This window comes from Cololabis saira, chromosome 21 (assembly GCF_033807715.1).
Source record: "Cololabis saira isolate AMF1-May2022 chromosome 21, fColSai1.1, whole genome shotgun sequence".
Lineage (NCBI taxonomy): Eukaryota > Metazoa > Chordata > Actinopteri > Beloniformes > Belonidae > Cololabis > Cololabis saira.
Window position 1 is genome coordinate 34,034,984 of NC_084607.1, and position 26,406 is coordinate 34,061,389.

The following is a 26,406-nucleotide window of genomic DNA, read 5'->3' on the forward strand; positions in this document are numbered from 1 at the left end:
CAACGTATTTTATATATAAGTGTTGGGAAAGGTAATATAGTGAAATCCATCATGTTGTTCTGATATGCATTTGTAGTTATTTTATATGTATTAAGTAATAGAATAAATCAATACAAATAGACAGAGTAATTCATGCATAAAAAAAATAAAAAAAAAAATTTTCCCCTGAATCCGAGGTGTGGCGGCTGCCCCTGATCTAAATGACAATAAAATTTAATTCAATACCATTCCGCCACTGTTTTCATCTGTAATATTATAAGACAGTGTGCTTTCTCAATCCTGTTCCTCGTGGGCCACTGTCCTGCATGTTTTAGATGCTACCCTGCTTCAGCTTCAACTTTTATCACCGTGATAAAAGTACCTGTGTCATCAACAGAGCTGTGCAGACCTTGGTGACAAGCTAATGAGGACCTTTAATTAGAATCAGGTGTGTTGGTGCAGGGAAACATCTAAAACATGCAGGACAGGGGCCCACGAGGACCAGGATTGAGAAACACTTAAATGTTAAATGGATACTGCATTCAAACTTACACATTGACTGCAGCAACTTTCCCCCACGCCCTTTCCATCCTCGTGTTTCGTGTTTTTTTTTTCTGAAATATGCTCTCATACTCGCCATACGCACGTATTAACACTTCGGCGTGAATTATGTGGATCTTCAGATGCAAACTAATGTTTCCTCTAAGGGATTTTGTAAATTGAAATGTTAAATAAAGTTTAAAAATAAAAAATAAAAAGTATGTCGCTCTTTTGTTGTCGCCGGTTGCCATGGTGAATCCTTGTATCAGGGCTCTACTGATGATGGCTTTTTAACTCGAGTTTAATAATAATAATATAATATAATAATAACTTTATTTATCCGTTAGGAACTTCATTTGTGGAAAAGCATCAGCATCAGTGCGTGTACAGATAACATATGCAACAGGACAGTACAGAAACAAACCAAACAATCAATATAAAGCAACATACATTGGGCAATCACAAATACTGCTGGACTTAGATGCTGTAAAACCATAGCATAGATAAAATACGAGAGAAAGAGAGATAAAAAATATAAAAATATAAGTCCCCCGTTAAGTGCGTGATAAATACAATGATTTTTTAAAAATATGTATAAAAGCGGGTACAAAAATGAATAGGTAAGATCAGCTGTTTATGAGTCTGATTGATGAGGGCACGAAGCTTGACATGGCTCTGTTTGTCCTGAATTGTAGTGATCTGTATCTGTGACCTGAAGGGAGGAGCTTATACTGACTGTAGAGTGAGTGTGTGATGTCTGAGGCTATTTGTTGTCCCTTTCGTTTAGTCCTTCTGTTATAGATGCTGATCAGTGATTCCTGCTTCTGTCCAATTATTTTGCTGCTCAATGTAATAATTTTATTTAATGGATTACGGTGAATATTGGATAAGGATCCGAACCAAGCTGTTATGTTGAAGGTTAAAACTGATTCAATAAAACACTTATAAAATGCTGTCAGGACTGATTGGTGGACTTGAAGTTTACGGAGTTTCCTAAGAAAAAAAAGGCGTTGCTGGCACTTTGAAAAAATTGATTCAGTGTTAGGTTGGAAGTTGAGCTTGTGGTCGATTACTGTCCCCAAATACCTATATGAGTTAACCCTCTCTATACCCTCTGAGTTGGTAGTGTCCACAATAACAGTGTCATCAGAGTATTTCATGTATGTTATGCCAGGGCTCGTACTCCTACAGTCATTTGTGTATAGAGTGTAAAGTACCGGTGAGATAACAGAACCCTGGGGGGCTCCTGTGGAAAGTAACTTTGATGAGCTGAGGTGACCATTGATCTGAACCCTTTGATGTCTGTCTGTTAAAAATGAGAGGACCCAGAGGATCAGATGTGGATTGGTGTCCAGTTGCAACAGTTTCCTGCCCATCAAGTGGGGTTGCACGGTATTGAATGCACTAGAAAAGTCCACAAAGACCAGTCTGATTAAGGACTTGGGCTTCTCCAGATGAGTGAAAGTTTCATGCAGCAAGGTGAGAACAGCATCATCCACACCCCTGTGCCGCTTGTAGGCAAACTGAAGAGGGTCAGCACGCATACTGAGCTCTTCCTGAAGCTGAGAAAGAACAAGCTTCTCCAAGCTCTTCATAACCAGTGATGTTAATGCCACAGGTCGATAATCATTATTACAAGTTGGATTGGTCTTTTTCGCTACTGGACAGACAATGGCAGATTTCCAGAGTGATGGGACAGAGTGTTCAGCCAGGGAGCGGTTAAAGAGAGAGCAGAGAACACCAGACAACTGACTGCAGCAGACTTTCAGCAAGCGTCCACTGATCTTATCAGGTCCTGGTGCTTTATTTGTCTTAATCTTTCTAAAAACCTTTTCAACATCCACCTGCTGCAGCTCCAGGTTTCCATTGGAGAGAGTCAGTGGAGTGAGTTCAGTTATTAGCTCCTGCCACTCCTGTGAGTAGTCCAACTGGTCGAATCTACAGTAAAACTGATTCAGACTCTCTGCCATTTCGACACAGTCTTTTTCCCCATCCTTGTGGTGTGATGTGGTAGGATTTCTGTTGGGAAGGCCGGCCAGTGTTTTCACGCCTGCCCAGGCATCCCTGGCTTTGCCTTCAAGAAAAAGCTTCTCAACTTTATCCTTGTAAGCTCTCTTGGCAGATTTTATTTGTTTGTTCAATTTATTTTGAATAATTTTTGACTCAGTCCTGTTTCCTGAGATGAATGCTATTTTCTTTTCATTTAGAGTGGTTTTCAAGGCTTTTGTGATCCACGGCTTATTATTAGGGAATACTTTTACAATTTTGGTTGGGACAATTATTTCCTCACAGAAGGTAATGTAGTGAGAAACCACCTCAGTCGCTTCCTCAGACTATTCCCACTAATTAACACGTCCCAGTCTGTACAGTCAAAGCAGCCTTGAAGTGTTTCAGCCACGTTTCCATCCCAATTTTTCACAGTCTTCTTAGCCACGCCCTCTCTTTGCAATTTTGTGCGATATCCAGGCATAAGATGTACAACATTATGATCAGCGGCACTAAGTGGAGGTTTTTTGTACGCTTTATATGCATTCTTTACATTACCGTAGCAGAGATCAATTGTTTTATCGTTTTTAACAAACTCAGAGTTGATTGAACTAACTCAAATCCGCTGTTCTGGAACCGAAAACTCCGACTTTCCTATCTCAGGTTAAGTCAACTCAGAGTTCAGGTTTAAACTCGGAATTTGTTGAACCTGCTTCCTGGAATACCCCTCTGGACCCTGCGATGTCAGGGAGAGGGTCTAATAAAACAGGCCAAATTACTAGAGACAAGAGCAGCACCAACCCGGGTGGGATGAATGCCGTCTCTTCTAATCAGACCGGGCTTTCCCCAGAACGTTTCCCAATTGTCAATAAAGGCCACGTCGTTTTCTGAACATCACCGATACAACCAGCAACGGAGCGAGAGCATGTGTTACACGCCCAGGATGTGGCTTTGTAACAGATTATATTTTTTTTAAACTGCTCTGCCAGGTAAACTTGAATAAACAGGGAAAAACACGGGACAGAGTCAGTTTGAGTGCGTTTCTCTCTCTCTCTCCTTGCGCATCTGATTTATTATCAATCATCTTCACAAAATATATATATAACTCACATTTCCTTCAGTCATATATGTCTTAACCATTACAATATCTTTTTATATTCATTTATGTTCATATTCCCATATGTTTTCTCTTCCTCAGCATCAACATACTGTAATCATGTTTGCTTTTTTTCCACAATCATGTTACTTATTGCACAGAATTAATCATTCTTTTTTTTTTATATATCGTTACATCCCTAATAACTGTGTGGTTATTCTAAACTGTCCCATAACTAAAAACATATTTATACAATAATGAAACCAAACTGAATTCCTTCTGTTCTGATAACAGGTTAACTCTACATTGATAAAATACAATGTATAAAGGAAACTAGATATAATTCAAGGCAGAACTGAAGAGAATTAACAATATATAAAGAAAAAGGAAATGTACTTCTTCATTTTTAACATGAATTCACACATTGAACACAAAACAGGAGCATTTACAACTAAAGGGAGCTACATACAAAATAACAGCCATGCAAACAACCAACAAGTCACATATTAAACGGCCCTAACGGCTGTAACGGCCGCCGGCATAAAAAAAGTGTAAAATCCTAAATTTCGGCTATATACATCAAATTAATACAAAGTCATGTCATTAAACCAGGTCCGGTTTTTGATTTAAAGTATAAAGTAATCCTTATAAACTCGTTTCAAACCGAAACGTTATATTTACCTGAATAAACAGGGAAAAACACGGGACAGAGTCAGTTTGAGTGCGTTTCTCTCTCTCCTTGCGCATCTGAAGCAAAGGGAGGATGAGATCACACCTGTCAACCGACCTCTCAACGTGTTGAGGCGCCACCTGGTGGTGGAAGGTGGAACAGGAGCATTCCTGGGATACCGATCCCTATTCATTTCCAATGCTCACCAAAGGCCAATCAAAAAAGTATATAATAACAAAAATGTGACTACACTTTTGTGTATTTCACACATGCGACTTAACATGTCATCGCTGGTCAGATTGGGGAGGGGATCAGAGAAACCTACGGAGTCCGACATGGTTTTGGCGTAGTTACACACCGAGACAATATTAATTTTGGTCACTTCCGACTGGCGAAGACGGTAGTCATTAGCTCCGACATGGATGATAACTTTACCATATTTACGATTACCCTGCCATTAGCTTCAAATTTGCTTCTATGTCGCCCGCTCTGACCCCCGGGATACACCTAACTTTGGTCGCTGGAGTCGGCTTCACATGCCGGACTATGGAGTCGCCAATCACCAGGGTCGGCTTCTCAACTGGGGGTGTCGCTGAGTGGGGAAAATCTGTTAGACACATGAAGCGGGTGGTGGTGTTCCGTGAGCCCTTTAGGACTACGCTTCCTCCGAACCGCCACCCACCGGCCCTGACTGGCCGGCTGCTCGGGAGCTGCAGGGGAGCGGCTACCCTCAGCTGCTACAGGTCGGTCTGCTGCTAGCTTAGCCTGGTTAGCTGAGGAGGCTATCGGACTATGGTCAAATTGGCAGAACCGGACCTCTAACTGACTGAGCCTCGCCTCCAGCCCTGCAAATAAACTACATTTTAAGCACTTACCGTCTTCACTAAAGGAGGTAGAGGAATAACTAAACATTTCACACACTGAGCAGCAAAGAGGTGAAGCGGTGGAAGACGGAGAGGCCATGCTAAGATGCTAACAGAGGCTAACGGACAGAAAATGTATCAGTGAATGTTAACAGGGAAAGTTACGGAAGAGAAAATGAGCGAGTGTTGAAATAAAGACAGTAGTGTACCAGATATAGTGCTATTTTACCAGAAAAAAAATCTAAGTTTTAGACAAAAAAGTCGGGAGAGATCTGAGCCTGCACGCCGTGCAGCAGCAACAGACCGCAACACCAGGAATCCCACGCAGTTCACCTTTCACGTCTCGCTGCTTCACGGATTTGCATTGTGCATCGTGTTCTGCATTCTGATTGGCTAAACAGTCTCCCTGCTTTTTCACTTTCTGTGTTAATAACGTCGGTTGCTTAGCAACAATGCTGAGAACGGCCAATGAGCTTCAGCAGCAGCATGGTGGTTTATAAGAAAGAGTGACAACAACGACCCATAACTGTATTCTTCTTTCCTCTTGAAAAAAACACACCTGCACCACTGGCTTTAGAAGAAAAAGACTCTACAGAGCAAGTCAGAAGAGCAGTTTCTCCCGGTGATGGAGGCCGGGACTTAGACCGGTTTCTCCTCCAGGTGATGTAGGCCGGGACCTGGACCAGTCTCTCCTCCTGGTGATGGAGACCGGTCTCTGCATTCTGATTGGCTAAACAGTCTCCCTGCTTTTTCACTTTCTGTGTTAATAACGTCGGTTGCTTAGCAACAATGCTGAGAACGGCCAATGAGCTTCAGCAGCAGCATGGTGGTTTATAAGAAAGAGTGACAACAACGACCCATAACTGTATTCTTCTTTCCTCTTGAAAAAAACACACCTGCACCACTGGCTTTAGAAGAAAAAGACTCTACAGAGCAAGTCAGAAGAGCAGTTTCTCCCGGTGATGGAGGCCGGGACTTAGACCGGTTTCTCCTCCAGGTGATGTAGGCCGGGACCTAGACCAGTCTCTCCTCCCGGGACCTAGACCGGTCTCTCCTCCGTTACAGCAACTTTGTTCTTTATTTCTTTTTTTTTTTTTTTTGGGGCTCTAGTGGCCCTTTATTCAAGCTGCAGATATGAAAGGGGTAGAGAGAGAGATCGGGGATGACATGCAGCAAAGGTGCGCAGGCCGGGATTCGAACCTGCGACCGCTGCAGGAGGACTGTAGCCTCAGTATATGAGCCGCTGCTTAACCCACTGCGCCACAGAGCGGCCCGACTTTGTTCTTTATTTCTCACGTTTGCACTTCGATAATCCTGTTGGCACAAGTTGTCTTTATTTCTGCAGCAGAGGAATCAGATCGTGATGCTTCATGTTTTAAATATAAGTTTATGTTGTTCACATTGTTATACTTATGAGAGAGGTGATCGCGGACATCCACAATGTGTAAGACTCAATAAACGTGTACATTGGGCTTAATCCATCAGTAGATGACATAATATGCCTGACAATAAAGCGGAGCCGTTTTTCGTCCCACCAACTTAAGTTCTGGTGTCGGTTCTTAAAATACAAACAAGTAAAGGAGTGTGTAATGATGCACTAACGCTGCCCATAAACATTCACAAACCCTTACGATCATAATAAACCCACAATTCTTCACGGAACGCAACACAAAGCAAAGGACAACAATACCCATTGTAGTGACTATCTTTAGACTTAAAGGTATGGTCTGTAATTGTATTCAAAAACATTTATTGTTATACTGGGTGAAATGGTCCTTCCATCCTGAGAGTAGCCAGTGAATAATGTGTTCAGAAAAAGGAAAGAAAAAAATCTGACCTCTCTGACAGCTTTAATCCTGTAAAAACTCTGACCAATCTGTTATTTGCGCTCCGAATGGCACGGATTGGTCAGAGGACCAGAGGCTTGGCAAGGGGGAAAGAACCAATCAGATGCCTTCATTTTAAGTCCCGCCCACGTCCCCCTCCTTCCCATGCGCGCACTTGTCACGTTATATCTGCTTCCAGCCTGCACTCTGCTTAAAAAAAAGAAAGCCAAATTGCGATTCTTCGGCGCAGGTTGTCCGCTACTGGGGGTCTGCCACGGACGGTGGCTGCTGTGCTGCGGTGCCCTGCAGGCTCTGGAAGCTCTGGACGCGGCGACGCGCACCGTTCTGCGTTGGTGTAAAGCCGAGGACACACCAACCCAACGTCGCCCGCTGTCGGCCGACTGCTGTGTCGCCTCGCGTCGCCTATGTCGGGCTGGGTCGGGCTCAAAATGAAGTACTTGGACACACCGCAAAGACGACACCCAAGGGCCAACTAGCACGTACCATCTGCGCAGTCCGGCTCGGGTGCTGATTTATGGTTCCGCGTTAAATCGACGCAGATCTGAATAGCCAATCACAGAGTGAGCTGTTTGACCGACGGCCGACGCCGATTCAACATGTCGAATCGGCTGAAAAGCTGCCGACCTGTGGCGATGTGCGGGACACACCGGGAAAACTAGGCCGACAGACGCGCACCGACGCTCATCGACGGCCCGACAGTCGACAGTCGGCTTGATGTGTCAGGGCCTTAAAGCGGAACCATAAATCGGCCTTACGGCGATCCCTATGCCGTAGGCTCTGCGTTGGTGTAACGTGGAACCATAAATCAGCCTTCAGTGTGTGCTCTGTGGCTTTGGACGGAGTGCTGACGGGAGGGGGAGGAGGGGGCGGGGCTTAGAGGAGGTGCCATTTTCAAATCTTGCTAGCTCTCCAAAATCAGGGACTATACCTTTTTAACGTTTTCTTCTTTTGCTAAACTTGTTACTCACTTCATGAATATATGGTAATGACGACAGGAGATTGTTTACGCGTTGAGTACGGAACAGAACGTCAACACAACGGTAAAACACTGTGTTGCTCCACCGTCACTCGTTTATTCAATGAATCAAAAAAAAAAACAGAGTCCCGCACTTACTCCCGCTACGGAAGCCCCACTGGCCCAAACTACAGAAACCGTTAAGGCAAAACAAATCTCATTAGTGAAATTTAAAGCAGCACTATGTAACTTTTCCACCTTAATATCATATTTCCAGAGTCATTGTGATGGTACATCAACTTGCAACAGGTTTAATGACACCTCTGTCATGGTCTGAGGGGTCTGTATCACCTTCACTGGCACTATGTAACTTTGAGGAGCATGGTAGGAAAACCTGCCACACTAAAAAACTACAAATTTTTACGGCTTTGACTGCTTTACGGCATACGTCACTTCCCCCACCTTCCCGATTCGTAGTCGAGATGAAAATGGGCGGGGCGTGGAGCGCAGAGCTCAGGAGAAGCTGGTAACCCGTTGCTGTGTTGTGGCTGCAGCAGCTCCACATAACAGACGTGGGGAAAAGATTGCTAATGGTTTAACTTTTCACCACTTTCCTGCTTGGAGGCAGAACCACGGAGGCCGAGTACCTGACCTAACAAAGTAAAAGAGTGAAAGAGTCGTCGGCTCGGTCGGATCGCGGCTGTAACGACCAAACATAACGTTCCACAGTAAACAAACTAACACGCACACAGACGGGGGTAGGATCAAAACACGGGTTTATTAAACCACAAACACAAAGACTGGGGTCGGATCATTCATACGGGTTTTATTCCCCACTTCTCCAGCTAAATGCAGTTGCTGGCCAGCTCTTGCGCTGCGATTAACCCCAATCTTCAGATAAAACTAGTTTGTTGAGGAAAAAATATTGACTATTTGTAGCTGCAGAGGAAAAAAATTATCTCACGAGGAAAACAAAAATATTGCTCACGCCTCGGAGCCTCTTCAGCATAATATAGCAGTCAAAAAAAAAGAAAAGAGAAGTAAGAGTAATACAAAACATGTACTGTATGTTGTACTATTATACTAATTTATTGAAACACATGGCGAGTCAAACATTTACCAAGGCAGCTGCCAAACACTCCTAAACAAGGTAGCCGGAGACGTGGGTTCTGCAGAACTGCGGCAGTAAATCCCTTCTAAAGAGTGGAGCTCCTCGTCGGAGCTCCACTCTTTAGAAGGGATTTCATATGGATCCAGACCGATAATAATCATTATTTTCTCCATATACTGCTCCCTGGCTTCCTTGTTTAAGGTATCCCGGTAAATTCCAGTTCCTTTCCAGCAGTTTAACATCTTTCTTTTGCGTTCCGTCTGTTCACTTGGTGAAACAGAAAAGTCCGTCCCGTCTTATTTAATTCACCATCAAAACAAATGCCTACAGGATCTTTCCGGCAGTACGCGCTGGTGCTCATGGGAAACGTAGTGTTCTTTCTGGTAAAGCACTACCGCTTTTGTCCAAAAGATGCCGCCAAACTCAACAAAAGCTGAAAGTTACGTTGTGCTGCTTTAAAGCAGCACTATGTAACTTTTCCACCTTAATATAATATTTCCAGAGTCATTGTGATGGTACATCAACTTACAACAGGTTTAATGACACCTCTGTCATGGTCTGAGGGGTCTGTATCGCCTTCACTGGCACTATGTAACTTTGAGGTGCATGGTAGGAATCCTTCCACACTACTGGTAAAGCACTACCGCTTTTGTCCAAAGGAGCCGCCAAACTCAACAAAAGCTGAAAGTTACGTTGTGCTGCTTTAAGTATTAATCACTAAAGTATAAAATAATATCTCTCAAAATTTAAACTGAAATATATTCCCTCTATGTAAACAACAAGGCATATTATGCAGTAAAAGAATTAAACTATAAGCTATACATGGCGCTTACACCCATAATGCAATGCAGCTTAAATGAGAAAGAAAGAAGAAGAAGAAATGCCCCCAAATAAATTATTTTCTGTGTTGCTGTTTCTGTTGCAATTTCACTAAAGTACTTCAACTATAGATACCTAAATTATCCTTATTGCGTCAGGGTCTTTATTGGAGTGTGTGTTTAGCTCGCTGTCTACACTGTGTACCGCACACACATGGTCAGGGTAGAAGAAGTGCTGACTAAGGACATTTTGAGTTTGTACAGAATGCATTAAACACACCATCAGTCATCTCAAGGAATTTCTATAAATAAGTTATGATTTTGTTCTGAGGGTGGGTAGCTTTAGCCCTTCACACTTATGTTTTGACTTATTGAGATGTTTTATCTTACTGTTTCTGGCTGTCAAGAGCCATTGATAACAGAACATGCTTAACATAGCACTCAGACATAAAACTCTTCATTGTTTCACTGCGAACATGACAGACAGCACTTGACTTGAACTGAAAAAGGATTTGTCCGGTCAGCCAACAACAGGATCTAAGTCTTTTTCTCTTTCCTTACAGAAACATAAAGCCAAAGAGAGAACCACAAGTTACTGCTGTGATAGGAGTGATAAAGTCCTCACCACTTCACCAGGTCTGAAGGTCCGAAAGAGGATTCATACTGAAGAGAAGCTGTACACCTGTGAACAGTGTGGGAAAGCTTTTACCAAATCAAGTTGTTTAAAGATTCATCGGCGTATCCACACTGGAGAAAAGCCGTACAAATGTGATCAGTGTGGGGCAGCTTTTACCCAAAAAGGTAATCTAAAGAGTCATCAGCGTTTTCACACTGGAGATAAGCCTTACAGATGCGATCAGTGTGAGGCAGCTTTTACCATGTCAGGTCATCTAAGGAATCATCAGCGTATTCACACTGGAGATAAGCCTTACAGATGCGATCAGTGTGAGGCAGCTTTTACCCTACAAGATGGTCTAAGGAGTCATCAGCGTATTCACACGGGGAATAAACCTTACAGATGTGATCAGTGTGGGGCAGCTTTTACCACACAAGTTGGTCTAAGGGGTCATCAGCGTATTCACACTGGATTTAAGCCCTACAGATGTGATCAGTGTGAGGCAGCTTTTACCCTACATGGTAGTCTAAGGAGTCATCAGCGTATTCACACTGGAGAGAAGCCTTACATATGTGATCAATGTGGGGCAGCTTTTACCATGTCATGTAATCTAAAGCATCATCAGCGTATTCACACTGGAGAGAAGCCTTACAGCTGTGATCAGTGTGGGGCAGCTTTTACCGAACAAGGTAGTCTAAGGAGTCATCAGCGTATTCACACTGGAGAGAAGCCTTACATATGTGATCAATGTGGGGCAGCTTTTACCATATCCAGTAGTCTAAAGCGCCATCAGCGTATTCACACTGGAGAGAAGCCTTACAGCTGTGATCAGTGTGGGGCAGCTTTTACCGAACAAGGTAGTCTAAGGATTCATCAGCGTATTCACACTGGAGAGAAGCCTTACATATGTGATCAATGTGGGGCAGCTTTTACCATGTCACGTAGTCTAAAGCGTCATCAGTGTATTCACACTGGATAAAAAATTGTCGGTTATCAGTGTGGGGCAGCTTTTACTCAGAGAGCTCAGTTAAAGGTACCAATTTAGACATGAAATCCGGAGTTTTGTTTTTAGTTTCAACTGTAAAAAAATGTTTTTATCTTACCGTATTTTCACGACCATAAGGCGCATATTCTTCTTTTATAGTCTTTTTTTCGGATGTAGTTGAAGCCACCATGAGAACGACCAGGTGATTTCATGAATCACCATCGCTGTTGATCTGTGACTCTATGCGTGACCATCTCACAGCCGATGTGGAAAAAGAAGTGAAACAAATGAACGCTGCGCTTGCTGATAATCTGGGAGGTGTCAGGACTCAGCCCGTCGGGCTTCATCTGCAGCCTGATTGCGCTGAGACCAGGATAACTGTTAGAGAGTATGGTTACTGTTATATATATATTTTTTAATAAATAACAGTAACCATACTCTCTAGCGTAGCCAGGACACACAAGCTGTTGGCAGTCCCTCTATTTAACTCCCATAAACGAATGAACTAATACGGTGCGGCGTATTTGTGTGTTAAATACAGTAATGGCACACATAACTGATACTGCGCCTTTTTTATACGGAGTGCCGTATGGTCGTGAAAATACGGTAAATTTGACTTTTCACCAGTTTATGTTTCATTGTTATGCATCTAGAAAGACATTTAAATAAGTTATTTGTTTGCCTGCTGGATTTCAGTTTCCTGCTCACTGCAAACTCACAACAAGACTGTAAGAGTATTAGAAAAGAGACACAGTAGTGCGTTTTTCATGTGGTTTTTATCACCATATGTACTATGGGGCGGCAGCAGCTCAGGTGGTAGAGCAGGTCGTCCAAAGATCAGAAGGTCGGCGGTTCGAATCCCGCTCCGTCCCAGTTGCTGTCGTAGTGTCCTTGGCAAGACACCTTACCCACCCTGCCCTGTGTGAATGTGTATGAATGTGTATGAATGTTGGTGGTGGTCGGAGGGGCCGTTTGGCGTGATATGGCAGCCACGCTTCCGTCAGTCTGTCCCAGGGCAGCTGTGGCTACAAACGTAGCTACCACCGGGGAGAATCTGTGTGAATGAATAATGATCGCTCTGGGTGCCTTGAAGGGCGCTATATAAATCCAAGTCATTATTATCATTATTATTCGTGCTGGATTTAAATTAGCTCTGGACCTGCAATAATTCTAAAATGACACCATGACATCTGTATTTTGTTCAGCTGATTCACACTAGATAAGTGAAGTCTGTGTTGTACTGCCCTCATTCTGTTGAACAATTCCCTTTATTTAACACTACATTTCAATATTGAGTCAAAAGCAACTGAGCAGACACTAAAGCATTAGATTTCAGTGACTACCACGTCACATTCTGAAAAGGGACCAAATTAAGAAAAAAGCGTTATTGGCATACAGTATGTTTTAAGTTGTTATGCTAACGGTAAACTTAATGGTACCGTCCTTTGTTAGACCCGCGTGGCGCCGCTAATAATGATAATGACTTGGATTTATATAGCGCCCTTCTAGGCACCCAGAGCGCTTTTACAGAGATCATTATTCATTCATACACATTCTCCCCGGTGGTAGCTACGTTTGTAGCCACAGCTGCCCTGGGGCAGACTGACGGAAGCGTGGCTGCCATATCGCGCCAAACGGCCCCTCCGACCACCACCAAACATTCATACACATTCACACGGGGCAGGGTGGGTAAGGTGTCTTGCCAAGGACACTACGACAGCTTCACCAGTTATTCGGGGTTTAAACACCGTGTCCGCTATTTCTCTTTTGTTCCACGTGGCGTAGCGCTGTTTTGAGACACACACACACACACACACACACACACACACACACACACAGATGATCGGAAGATTTGCATCACATGATTTATTGTTTTTCTCCTTTATGTAGTTAACGTTTTATTGTTCTTTTTCTTCATAGTTAGTGTTTTGTGTTTTTCTATGTAGTGAGCCATCGGAATTTATCCAAGGTGTCGTTTTTTTCACCTGCTTGACACCTAATGTAAATAAATTCTGATTGATTTAAATGAGAGAAGTTGTTTGTGTTTGTTTTGCACGTATTTTATTACAAATGCTGGTTTGCCGGAGTTAGTGCCGAACTCGTAGCTGCCTTTACTATTATTCTGGTAGAATAATTCATACTTTGAGACTGATTTCTGCTGTTAAGTTATAATTTTCCTGATTAAATCAGGTGGTGCCCCGTTTTGATTAAGTAATTTTGATCATTCAATTTGATAAATAATCAACTTTATTAATTATTAATAATTGTTGAAGGACAATTATTAATAAATCTTGATAACTGAAACAGCGCCCCCTCCTGTTGCTCAACACTTACCATTTTTCCTGATTACATCAAGCGGTGCCCTGTTTTGATTAAGTCATTTTGATAATTCAATTTGATAAATAATGTACTTTATTCATTATTAAGGACTGTCGTCCGATAGTCATTAACTCTTTGATAACTGAACTAGTACCCACTGTGTGGCACAACACAACTTAAGGCAAGTTTATTGGTACAGCACATTTTAGCATCAAAGCAGTTCAAGGTGCTTTACAGAATAAAAATATTGAAAAAATAGTGTCAGAATAAAGGAAAGACTTTAGGACCAAAATGAACATTGTTTAAAGATAAATGAAGTATAGTTTACAAAGGCAGTTGTAAACAAATTAGTTTTTACCATTGATTTAAAGGAATTTAGGATTTCAGCGTTCTTGCAGTTTTCTCTTCCCGTAGTCGTGGGGGCCCCGCCCGCGGGTCCTTCAGCCTTTCATATGTAACATCTGTTTTTGACAAATGTTTCTCTGTTATTTCACTTGTAACGTTTAGTTCATGACTGTTTGGACTGTGACGGATACTTATTTCTGCTGGTGTAAATTGCCAAATTGGAATTTAAATGAGGCAGTAAAGATTTAACATTGAAGTTTAAAAACAAATATAGAAACAGGATTTTCACAAGGTAAAAAGAGGAAGGGGTTTAGCGGCTTTTAGGGGCCTGCAGATCTTTTGGGTGAATGGGTAGTTTTGTTTATATTTATGTTCAGAAATGGGCAGCTAATTGTGTGTGTGTGTGTGTGTGTGTGTGTGTGTGTGTGTGTGTGTGTGTGTGTGTGTGTGTGTGTGTGTGTGTGTGTGTGTGTGTGTGTGTGTGTGTGTGTGTGTGTGTGTGTGTGTGTGTGTGTGTGTGTGTGTGTGTGTGTGTGTGTGTGTGTGTGTGTGTGTGTGTGTGTGTGTTGTAACGATACACTAATCTCACGATACGGTACGATATACGATACTGAGGTCACGATAACGATACGATACGATATTATAGCAGTATTTTTTTTAACAACCTTGCATGAGGAACATATGACTGGAAAAAATTGTCTTTTATTTGAAAGACACAAAATACAAAACAATGCTGTGCGTTTGCCCTATTGTTACAGTTTGTAATGCTTTATAACTGTTTAAGTTTTAAAGATAAAGCCAGGCCAATCATTTTCCACAAACTGAACTAAAAGTAAATGTCAGGTTTGCATTATGATCTTCAGTTTCATACAAGTACAAATATTTTGCCACAAACTGAATAGTTTCTCTCATGTATGATTTGACTTTTTTCTTTCTAATTTAACAACTACAATTAAATAAATAAATAAAAGTAAATAAATACATACAATTTTACATCATAAAAAAGATTGATTCATGCTCACCTTATAAGTGTAAGAGGAGATTTATTTTTGTTAAGAAGTTTATTTTGGTAATTCAGGGTTCATTATTTTATAAATCTATTCTTTATATTCTGATGTAAATCAGGGACTATAATGACACTAGTCAGTTTATCTGTAGTTGTTAATATGTTTTAGATTGGGCGGAGTGATACAGCACTAGGTGCTGTGTTGATATTCTAAAATCCTACGCTGTTGAGCGGACATTAAAGTACACTGGAGCGCAGCAGAAGTTTCCCCGTGTTTATCCTACTACTCACCACCCCAAAAAGGTTTCATTTAATAAGGTAAGGCTTAACTCTACACCAGCCTTACATTAGTAAAAGTTCAGAGCTCAAAACGGGACCACAAAATGGGACTAGTTTCTTCTGAGCGGAGTAAGATTTTGGTTCCCGGGTCGAGGTGCGGTCGCGGTCGGATGCACGTTTCTAGTCAACACAATAGATTAATATTAATAACCCAATATCGCGATACACTTTGTCACCTCCACGACACGTATTGTGACGTTTTTGTATCGCGAAATTTCGTGGCACGATATATTGTTACACCCCTTGTGTGTGTGTGTGTGTGTGTGTGTGTGTGTGTGTGTGTGTGTGTGTGTGTGTGTGTGTGTGTGTGTGTGTGTGTGTGTGTGTGTGTGTGTGTGTGTGTGTGTGTGTGTGTGTGTGTGTGTGTGTGTGTGTGTGTGTGTGTGTGTGTGTGTGTGTGTGTGTGTGTGTGTGTAAGTAGATATTGTGGAGGTTATTTCCCTGAAGAATACCCGGACAATATTAATCCTTTTGTTGGTCTTTATTTCCACGCTCCGTCACACAATTACAGCTCGTTAACTACTTCAGCCGGGACTAGTTTCCGCGCCAAAGCGCCGTTGTCTTTACCGGTGCATTCGGATCAATGCGCGTGTACATAAAATAGTCCCTGGATAACACACTCATATGACATCTCCCCTCTTTTGAGTCGTAGACACAAACATATGTAAACAATAACTCAAAAACTTGCAGTATCCCTACTGTAAATAATTATACAATCGAGGCTGGTAATACCCTGCAACTTAACATATTATTCGTCAGCCACTCATGAACAAGGCAGGAAAATGCCGTAACACAATGGGATGAATAGCATTAACATTGCACATTTGCATTCTTTTTTTTTTTTCTATTCTATCCCTATTTCCCTGAGGTTATGGGGTAGACTACCCATTCACCTCCATAGCTGCCGGAGATTATTCTGCTCCGTTGTTGGCAAGCTATGTGTTAAGAACACACAAAGTCTTTGAATCTGTCTGGAGGACGGATGACTCTTCCCCTGGAAGTCACCTGAGCCTGAACCCCAGGCTCTGCTGGAACGATCCCTCTGACAGGTGAACCTGGAGGTGAGCAGAGGGGTGATGATGGTTGCTCACTCGACAGTGTGCTCTCTGCCTCTGGCTGTTGAACAGGAAGGAAGGTTGGGCGCAGGTGGCGCCTGTTCCTCCGCAGTGTTCCGCGGTCCGTCTGGATCAGGTAGGACCTTGGTGTTGTGTGTGGTTGTTGGACTGTCCCTGTTGTCCTCCATTCTGACTCTCCGTCGAGTTTCATCACTACTCTCTCTCCTTCCCTGAGAGGTGGGAGTGCTCTGACACCGTAGCGCCTGTTGTAATTCCGCCTGTAGTTCTCCTTCGCCTTGGCGTCAGCTTTACGCACCTTTGTGAAGTCAGGCCACTTTGGAGTGAGGACTTTGTCGACTGTGGGCACAGTTGTCTTAATCTGACGGCCCAACATGAGCTGTGAAGGGCTGGCACCCGTGGCTTGTAGCGGTGTGGCTCTGTAGCACATAAGAGCCAGGAACGGGTCGGCCTGTCGAAGGATCTTTTTCGCCGTTTGAACCGCCCTCTCAGCCTCACCGTTGGACTGAGGGTAGTAAGGGCTGGAGGTGATATGTTTAAAGTCATACGCCACAGAAAAGCCTTGAAACTCCTTACTTGAAAACTGTCGTCCGTTGTCTGTGTGTAGCTCATCTGGACACCCCCACCTGGCGAAGATGTTCTTCAGTCGCGCACAGGTGGTCCTACTAGTCATGTCAGGTAGGTGTGCAATCTCCAAATAACGAGAGAAATAGTCAATGACAATCAGATAGTTTCTCTTATCATACTCACAGATGTCGGCTCCGACTTTCTGCCATGGCCTTTGAGGCAGTAGTGTTGTCATCAGAGGCTCCTTCCTCTGTGTCGGTCTGATCTGCATGCATTCAGGGCACTTTTTCACCAGTTCTTGGATCTGCTTCTCTAGTCCGGGCCACCACACACTCATTCGTGCCCTCTCGTGACACTTAGTAATGCCCTGATGTCCATCATGCAAACGGTGGAGTATGTCACCTCTCATGCTGTGTGGAATAACAATTCTGTCTCCATACAACAAAAGTCCCTTTGAGGTCGACAGGCTGTTACCCCATTGGTGGTATGCTTTGGCTTGTACTGGGACGTTACCCACGTGCTTTGGCCACCCACGTGTCACCAGTTTACTCACCACCTGCAGGTCACTGTCGGTACTTGTCTCTTGCTTGATCCGCTCCAGCTTGGAGGGCGACACTGGCCATGCTGTGTGGGCTGCATCCTCGAACACTGAAACATCACAGGTCAGTTCTGATATTTCACTTTTTATTACAGGTAGTGGCTGTCTGGACAGTGTGTCAGCTACAGTTAGTGTTTTCCCCGGCACGTACTCTGCAGTGGGGTTGTACCTCATCAGACGCATGAGCAGACGTTGGCACCTCAGGGGAACCATGTCGAGGTCTTTGTTGTTGATCAGTGGTGTTAGCGGTTTGTGGTCTGTGTGAACTGTGAAGCTGTCTAGTCCATACAGGTAGGTGGAGAACCTCTCGCAGGCCCAAACGACCGCCAAGCACTCTTTTTCTATCTGCGCGTAGCGCTGTTCTGCATCTGTTAATGTTCTGGAGCAGAAAGCTACTGGTTTCAGTCCCTCAGCATGGCGCTGTAGCAGTACGCCACCCAGCCCGAAGCTACTTGCATCTGCACTCACTATTGTAGGTTTATTTATATCATAGAATGCCAGTGTGGGTGCTGTGGAGATGAGTTGTTTTACCTTGTTGAAGGCGTCGACTTGTGCTGCATCCCAGGTCCATGCTGCGTCAGTTTTCAGCAGGTTGTTCAGGGGTTTTATCACCTCTGACAGGTTGGGCAGGTATCTACCCAAATAATGAACCATACCCAGGAACCTCCGGAGGCCTGGTATGTCATCTGGTGGCTGTAGCTCTGTGATGGCACTTACTTTTGAGGGGTCAGGGCGGATGCCCTCTTCATCGATGAGGTGCCCCAGGTAGTTCAGCTGCTTTTGGCGCAGGCGACACTTTCTGTCGTTAAGCTTCAAACCTGCTCTCTCCAGGATCTGCAGGACGTTCTGGAGTCTCTTTTCGTGCTCTTTCTCATCCCTGCCGTGGACGAGAATATCATCCATGTACACCTCGACCCCTTCCTGGCCTCTGAACAGCACCGACATCTCCCTCTGAAAAATCTCCGGTGCACTGGAGATCCCAAACGGGAGCCGCTTGAAGAAATATCTCCCCATGGGAGTGATGAACGTGGTCAGCTTGGCTGTTTCCTTCTCCAGCGGGATTTGCCAGAAGCCACTAGCCGCGTCAAGCAGGGAGAACACTCGGGACTCTGCCAGTCGTGGCAGTATGTCGTCTATGGTGGGTAAGACATACCTCTCCCTTTTAACTGCCGTATTAAGTCTTTTTAAATCAACACAGATCCTCACATCAGCTGTTCGTTTGGGTACCGGGACCATCGGGGCGCACCACTCCGTTGGTTCTGTCACTTCCTCAATGACACCACACTTTACCATCCTCTCCAGTTCAGCTTTAACTTTAGGGAGCATGGGTGCAGATACTCTCCTCGCGATGTTCACGCTGTACGGAACAGCGTCGTCTCGAAGGCATATTTTGACGGGCTTTATCTTCAAGAGGCCCACCTCTGTATCAAACGTGCCTTGAACCTCATCCACTCTTTTCACCAGTCCCATAGCAACTGCGACAGCTCGGCCTAGGAGGTTGCTGCAGCTGTTCGTTTTGACCACATGTATGACGAACTTGTATCGTCGGCCTTTATACGTTGTTAAAGCTGTGAACTGTCCTAGACCATCAAGTTTCCCCCCTGGGCTGTCAAAGTCCATGTCATCGCTTTCTAACGAGGGCAGGTGTTTGAGCTTGTGGAATGTTTCATCTGAAATCACGCTGGTATCTGCGCCTGTATCAATTTTGAAGGTCACAGGAGTGTCTCTGATGAGTAGTTTAACAGTCCATGGTGAATTAGTGTCTGTAACGTAGGTGTACTTTGCTTTGATCTCACCTAAAAAATGTCTGCCGCTGTGGTCAGCCTCCAGTCCCACTGTGGTTACCTCGTTCACTCTGGCGGAGCGACAAACCACCGCAAAATGTCCAGTCTTATGGCAGTTTCTGCACTGAGCATTTCTAGCTGCGCAGGCTGCGTGTTTGGGGTGATCCTTACCGCACCTGAAGCACTTGAACCTGTCGCCGCGGTGTCCTGGGCTCGCGGTGTGGAAACCACCGTGCCTTTTTCCCCTTCCCCTGTACTGCGGGGTGGGAGCTGCGCGTGCATGTGTTCGCGCCACTTCACTGAGGTAGCTGGCGTCAGTCGAGTTAGCTCTGGCCTGCTGGCTTATTTGTCCTTTTATCTGTTCCGACTGTCTCACAATCTCCACTGCTCTTTCCAGTGTTAAGTCCGCTGTCAGCTGTAGTTTTTCAGATAACTCCTTATCCACAATCCCGATGACCAGTCTGTCCCGAATATTCTCAATTTTCGCCGGACCAAACTGACAGGTCTCAGCCAGCTCATAGAGGGTGCGAATATATTCCTCTGCCGATTCACCGTGCTTCTGAGCTCTGAGATAAAAACGAGCCCTTTCGTGGATAACGTTCACTTTAGGAATGAAGTATGTGTTCAATTTCTCCAACACAGTCTCATATTCATCAGCATCTTCATCCTCCCCGAACACAAAAGTGTTGAAAACCTGCTCAGCCTCTTTGCCGAGCGCATAGAGCAGAGTGCTAACCTGCACGTCCCCGTCTTCCAGGTTTAGCTTCGTCGCCATTCGGTACCTCTGGAAGCGCTGCCGCCACTCCGGCCACAGCTCCGGTCGAGTAAAGTCCAGTTTCTCGGGAGGGTTAAACTTTGCCATTATCCGCGTCCGAGTCGCTTTACTTCTGACACCATGTGGAGGTTATTTCCCTGAAGAATACCCGGACAATATTAATCCTTTTGTTGGTCTTTATTTCCACGCTCCGTCACACAATTACAGCTCGTTAACTACTTCAGCCGGGACTAGTTTCCGCGCCAAAGCGCCGTTGTCTTTACCGGTGCATTCGGATCAATGCGCGTGTACATAAAATAGTCCCTGGATAACACACTCATATGACAGATATATACATAGATATAGAGCAGATGTAGTTAATAGAGACAGTATAGTGTAAATAAGTATATTTATATAAATATTTATATGGGCATGTGTGTACAAATATATAGAAATATTCAACTATGTGTATGTATGTATAGGTATCTGTGAGTTTAATTACAGTATATAATAATAATAATAATAATAATACTGTTATTTAGCAGTGGGAGTACAGAGTGTGAGTATTTATAAATACGGGTTAAACGATTAGTGGGTAGGATTAAATAAGTTTACACTTCTAATTCTTTTTGCACATGTAAATTAAAATATCAAGTGTTAAAGTATGAAATTCTTTGTTTTGTTGTTTTGTTTTCTTATCTTCTCTTGAATAGTTTTTTACATGTACAAAATAAATCAAATCAAATCAAAATCAAAATTTACCAACGTTTTAGTTCTACTATGGAGGGTGTGGCGACATCTAGTGGTAGAAACTGAAAACAGCAGCCAGCCCTTACTAGAGCGCATGAGACATGCCGTCTGTTCCTGGACAGTCATGTCTGAACTACAGTCAGAGCTGCAGCCACGACTAACAACATCACTGGAATATTCTCTGTATCTGATTTTGTTTGCGTCAGAGGTTTTCTTTTGCTTCAGTGTCATCACATATTAAATCTTTACTGTGGTTGATATAAACACACCTTTTAGTGGTAAATCCTGGGTCTGCGTGGTGACAATGTGGATGGCTGGATCCCAATGAGCAGCTTCCACTTGAGCTGGATATGTCTGCCCTGGACGTCTCCCAACTAAATTTCTACAATTAAAGTTCACAAACAAAGATTTAGAACACAATGCACATTGTGGATAAATTCTCAAATAAATTATGAATAGACAATAAATCTGATGAGGTGGTGGTAAGTACAGCCAGTGCATTATGTCACAGTGTTTGATTTCCCTACAGACGGCAATGAGTAAGAACACACTGCAACAAAGTAGTGTTGGGTTAAAGGGGCCTCTTTGTCGGGCTGTTACCTTGTTGAGCCGAGCGGCGGCTTCAGCTAAGATGCTTGTGAAGATCCTGTCAGGATCGTGATGCAGTGTGGAGAAGGTCATGCAGGTGTGCACAGCATTTCTTAAAGTCACAGTTAAACACTTCAACTAATAAGTGTTCTCAAGAGATGCCTCAAAGAGTTGTTTGAATTGTTGTTGTGGTGGATAGAAGTGGGCAGCGAAAGAGAGGTTAAGTCTTACCATCGTTTTGGGAGATTTATTCAGAAACACAAAGCACAGATGCTTCAAACATCAGCAAACGGAATCCCAGAATCCTTTTTCTGCTTCATTGCTTCATCTAGAGTTCTCACACCTCATCTACATTTTCTGGGATATTTCTTGTAATTTGACAGCAAAGCAGGAGGTCGGGGCTCATTTCTGCTCGCCCACCAGCTGCGCTCACATTTCTCACAATGTCAGTCAGCAGGGCTGAATCTTTCTTTGGTTCCTCATCAACACACGCTTCTTTCAGTTACTCTCCTATGTGCTTTCCTCTGTGGGATTCACTTGGTCTGTAAAAAGGGACTCTTTAACGCCCCAGTCTGGAGAAATGTGGAGGAAACATCATCGTCACACATAAATCTGTTGCCTGTGACATCCAGGCATCAGTTGCTAATGCTGGTCACTCTGTATTTTTATAGCTGTTTCTTAACATCCTATTTTATTTTGTTGTACAACTCTAGTAAACAAATGCTGCTGTTTTGGTATCTCCTACCTTTGCTCCAACATCTTTATCTTGTCCCGATAGAGAAGCTATTGGCCTTTGCTGAGTTGTGGCCAAGATGAGGCTGGAACATTTTCTTTCTACTTTTGCATTTTCTGTTTCCTTACTTGTGCTAGCTGAAGCTTCCAAAGCCTCCTCATGTCCCGTGCAGTGTTTGTCATGCCGGCTCAGGGAGTGATGAAATTTGTAGTTTCATCAAAATACTTTGTAGCAGTTCTCCAGACCATTGAAAAGGACACAGTTTTGTCCAGTTTTCCATTCATGTTGAAAAATCCAAATGGCTTCAGAGGGTCAAATTAAAGGTTAGTGCTGCTCTGTGGTATGAAGTTTGTAGAATGTAGTGGCTTTCCTGTCCAGAACGGCAGGCTGCGCTCCACAGTCAGCTGATGGGATGTGGATGCAGATATACAACGTCTGCTGCAAACACTGAACTACATGAACTTTGTCAAGCTGAGAAGTCTGCTCTGTCCAGTCTTATACACATCAGATAGATAGATAGATAGATAGATAGATAGATAGATAGATAGATAGATAGATAGATAGATAGATAGATAGATAGATAGATAGATAGATAGATAGATGCTGCTCACATTACTAAAGACAAAGTTTTTTTTGTTTTGTTTTTTTGTTGTTTTTTTGAAAGAGAAAGAAAAAGTATTTTAAAAAAGGAAAAACATCAACATTTGTCCCAGTTTTAAGGAATAAAATGTCTTTAGGAGGGTCAGCCCTCCCTAACCCGCCCTCTGACAATGATCCATCCAGCTATGTTTACTACTGCTCACATTCACTACAAGATACATCAGTTGAAATAATGTATATAATTGATCAATTATAGAAAACAATAATTTAATTAGTCAAACTGATTAAAGTATCAAAAAGAAGGTTTATTTCAGTAGTAAAACTCATACATGAACTGCAGTAAATAACAGCTGGATAGAATATTGTCAGCAGACCCTCCTAAAGCTCTGTATTTTTTTACTTTTAAGTAATCTACAGTCCTAATCAAATACATCGACAATCATTCCGTAACTTTTAAACAATCTTAACATTACTAAAGACAAAGTTTTTTTTTTTGTTTTTTTTTTTGAAAGAGAAAGAAAAAGTAGTTTAAAAAAGTAAAGACATCAAACGTGGTGTTCGATGTCGTATGTATGTATGTATGTATGTATGTATGTATGTATGTATGTATGCATGTATGTATGTATGTATGTATGTATGTATGTATGTATGTATGTATGTATGTATGTATGTATGTATGTATGTATGTATGCATGTATGCATGTATGCATGTATGCATGTATGCATGTATGCATGTATGTATGTATGTATGTATGTATGTATGTATGTATGTATGTATGTATGTATGTATGTATGTATGTATGTATGTATGTATGTATGTATGTATGTATGTATGTATGTATGTATGTATGTATGTATGTATGTATGTATGTATGTATGTATGTATGTATGTATGTATGTATGTATGTATGTATGTATGTATGTATATTTAAGTATATATGGATTTTATATAGTAGGAGGTATATATTAATTTTTTTTGCTCAAAAAAGGAAAATAGAGCTGGAAAAAAGCAAAGCACATCTACAATCTAACAAGTTATTAAAGAATATTTTTTAACTCTGTAAGATAGAAACTATGTACATACCTAAACCAACTTATCAATGGTAGAAGTTTTTTTTTTTTTTTTTTTTTTTTTTAGAAAGAGCAGAAGAAAGGAAAGTTTTCCATTCCACCAAATAAAGAAGAAAAGACTGAACAACAAATGGAAGACTTACAGGCTTTAGCGTGTGTGTGTGCATGAGTGTGTGTTGCTGTGTTCAGGTGGACAGCTCACATCTCCCGCGTGTACGGAGAGTCAGTAATCCACTGCAATGTTGCTGCCCTCATCTCCTCAACCACAGAAGATGGCATTTCACGAAGGTTGTGAAAGACTAGAAGCGAGGACGGATCGGGGTGATGAGGAACCTTCAGGGACAAAGAGGGAAAAAGAGAAAACTTCATCCACGCCGTTCACACTGATGCACTATGATAAGATACACTAGTGTGGGATCAATCAAACAGATGCAGTTTGTGACCAACAGAAGGGCGTGGAGCAGGTGCTAGCTAACATTTCCACATCCAGATAGAGAACCCACCAGCACAGGTCCGGTCTGTGTCCCAGACGTGGACGGCTGAGGGTCGTCATCACTCTCGTACACTCTGCTTTCTGAAAGCTCTTGTGAGTCCGTCGAGCTGCTCTCCTCATCCCAGAGTCTCTGGAACAGACACAAATTACAAGATCTGATTTAGTTCAGACTGGTTCTCTACCAGAGGTAAATCAAACTGGGATGTATTGTTTCTGCTTAACAGGAGAGCATAAAGCAGGTGAAAGGTAACATTTAAACATCCAGATAGAGACGTCACCTCCACAGGTGTGGTGTGTGTACCAGAGGTGGACGGCTGGGGGTCGTCATCACTCTCATAGACTCTGCTGTCTGGAGGCTCCTCTGAGTCTGGAGTTGAGCTGCTCTCCTCATCCAGTCTCTACAACAAACACCAACAAAGGCACAGATCAAAGGTCTGATTCACTTCCTTCATTTAGTGTTCTTTTAGTTTTTTTTTCAGGTTTTTTCAAGTTTTTTCAGGTTTTTTTCAGGTTTTTTCAAGTTTTTTCAGGTTTTTCAGGTTTTTTTCAGGTTTTTTCAAGTTTTTTCAGGTTTTTTTCAGTTTTTTTCAGGTTTTTTCAAGTTTTTTCAGGTTTTTTTTCAGTTTTTTTCAGGTTTTTTTCAGGTTTTTAAGTTTTTTCAGGTTTTTTCAGGTTTTTTTCAAGTTTTTTCAGGTTTTTTTCAGGCACGAACACACGCACGCACGCACGCACGCACGCACGCACACGCACGCACACACACGCACACATTCACACACACACACACACACACACACACATTCTCACACACACACGCAAACGCACGCACGCACGCACACACACACGCACGCAAACGCACGCACACACACACACATTCTCACACACACACGCACGCACGCGTTCTGTGCTCTGTCCTCTACAATGTGTGAATTAAATCAAACCGGGAATGTTTTGTTTCTGCCCAACAGGAGAATGTGAAGCTGCTGAAAACCAGCACCTGCACCTACAAATGGAGCACTCACCTCCACCAGTCCGGCCTGTGGAGCAGAGGTGGACGGCTGGGAGTCTTCAACACTCTGAAAAGCAAAGCCAAAACCCAGTGGCACCGCCACCGAGTCAATATCGGTACGTGACGTCTGATGCGGGTCGTAAAAGTAGAAATGCAGCTCTGGCAGATCCACATCAGGGTCAGCGGTAGCCTTAAGAAACAAAGAGGGGAAAAGACAGAATAACAGAATGGTTCAGCTACACCATTAGACCCATACACTAAACACAATACGCGTGTGAGAGCCATCACATTGATGCAATGTTTTGGACTAAAAGAAGAGCATGAAGCTGTTGAAAACTACCATTTTCACATAAAGATGGAGCATTCCCCTCCAGCTAAATGACTTTGCTGCACTCCTATCACATCTGTCTACACCCTCTACTAATACAATACTCATGGTGGATTTTAACTTTTAAATGGACAATACCAACGACATCCTACATCGTCCCTGTGGAAGCCTATCCTTGTTAGCCTTGTTTCTTAGCAACGCTTTCAAAAAAATACACAAACGCACACACTTCTATGGCAAACTACTGAAATCAATAATCCATAAATTACATGAAAAATAAATGTGCAACAAGTTATTGAAAAAAAGCATGTAATACCCTAAACAAGAGTTGATTGAAAGTTAAATCTTTCATATTAACATCTTTGGATATGTGTAATTGTACTGTACATGTACATGCCAGCTTAATATCAATGCTGGTAGTTAACGTGCTACTTTTTATCAGTTAGCAACAAACTAAAAATTATTTAATAAAAAGTTCAAGTACTTTTATTCTTACATTTGGCGTGATGGACGATCGTGAATAAGTGAATAACAGGTAGTTTTCTGTTGAAACTGTCTCAGGAGTTTTCAGAAACCACAAGTTAAT

At 42.8% G+C, this 26,406-nt stretch overlaps 1 protein-coding gene across 2 annotated transcripts in view; it reads left to right on the plus strand.

Annotated features, from left to right (window-relative positions):
• Window positions 1-26,132, plus strand: part of LOC133422189 (zinc finger protein 239-like) — a 38,207-nt gene extending 12,075 nt beyond the window's left edge. Inside the window, exon 3 of one of the 2 annotated variants that reach the window (XM_061712134.1) lies at window positions 25,452-26,132. In XM_061712134.1, the coding sequence (XP_061568118.1) occupies window positions 25,452-25,616 (165 nt within the window). In that variant the 3' untranslated portion in view covers window positions 25,617-26,132. Of the gene's footprint in view, window positions 1-10,428; window positions 12,356-25,451 lie in introns of those variants that run through there. The other variant, XM_061712133.1, reaches the window with a different exon arrangement.
• Window positions 26,133-26,406: the final 274 nt, after the last annotated feature.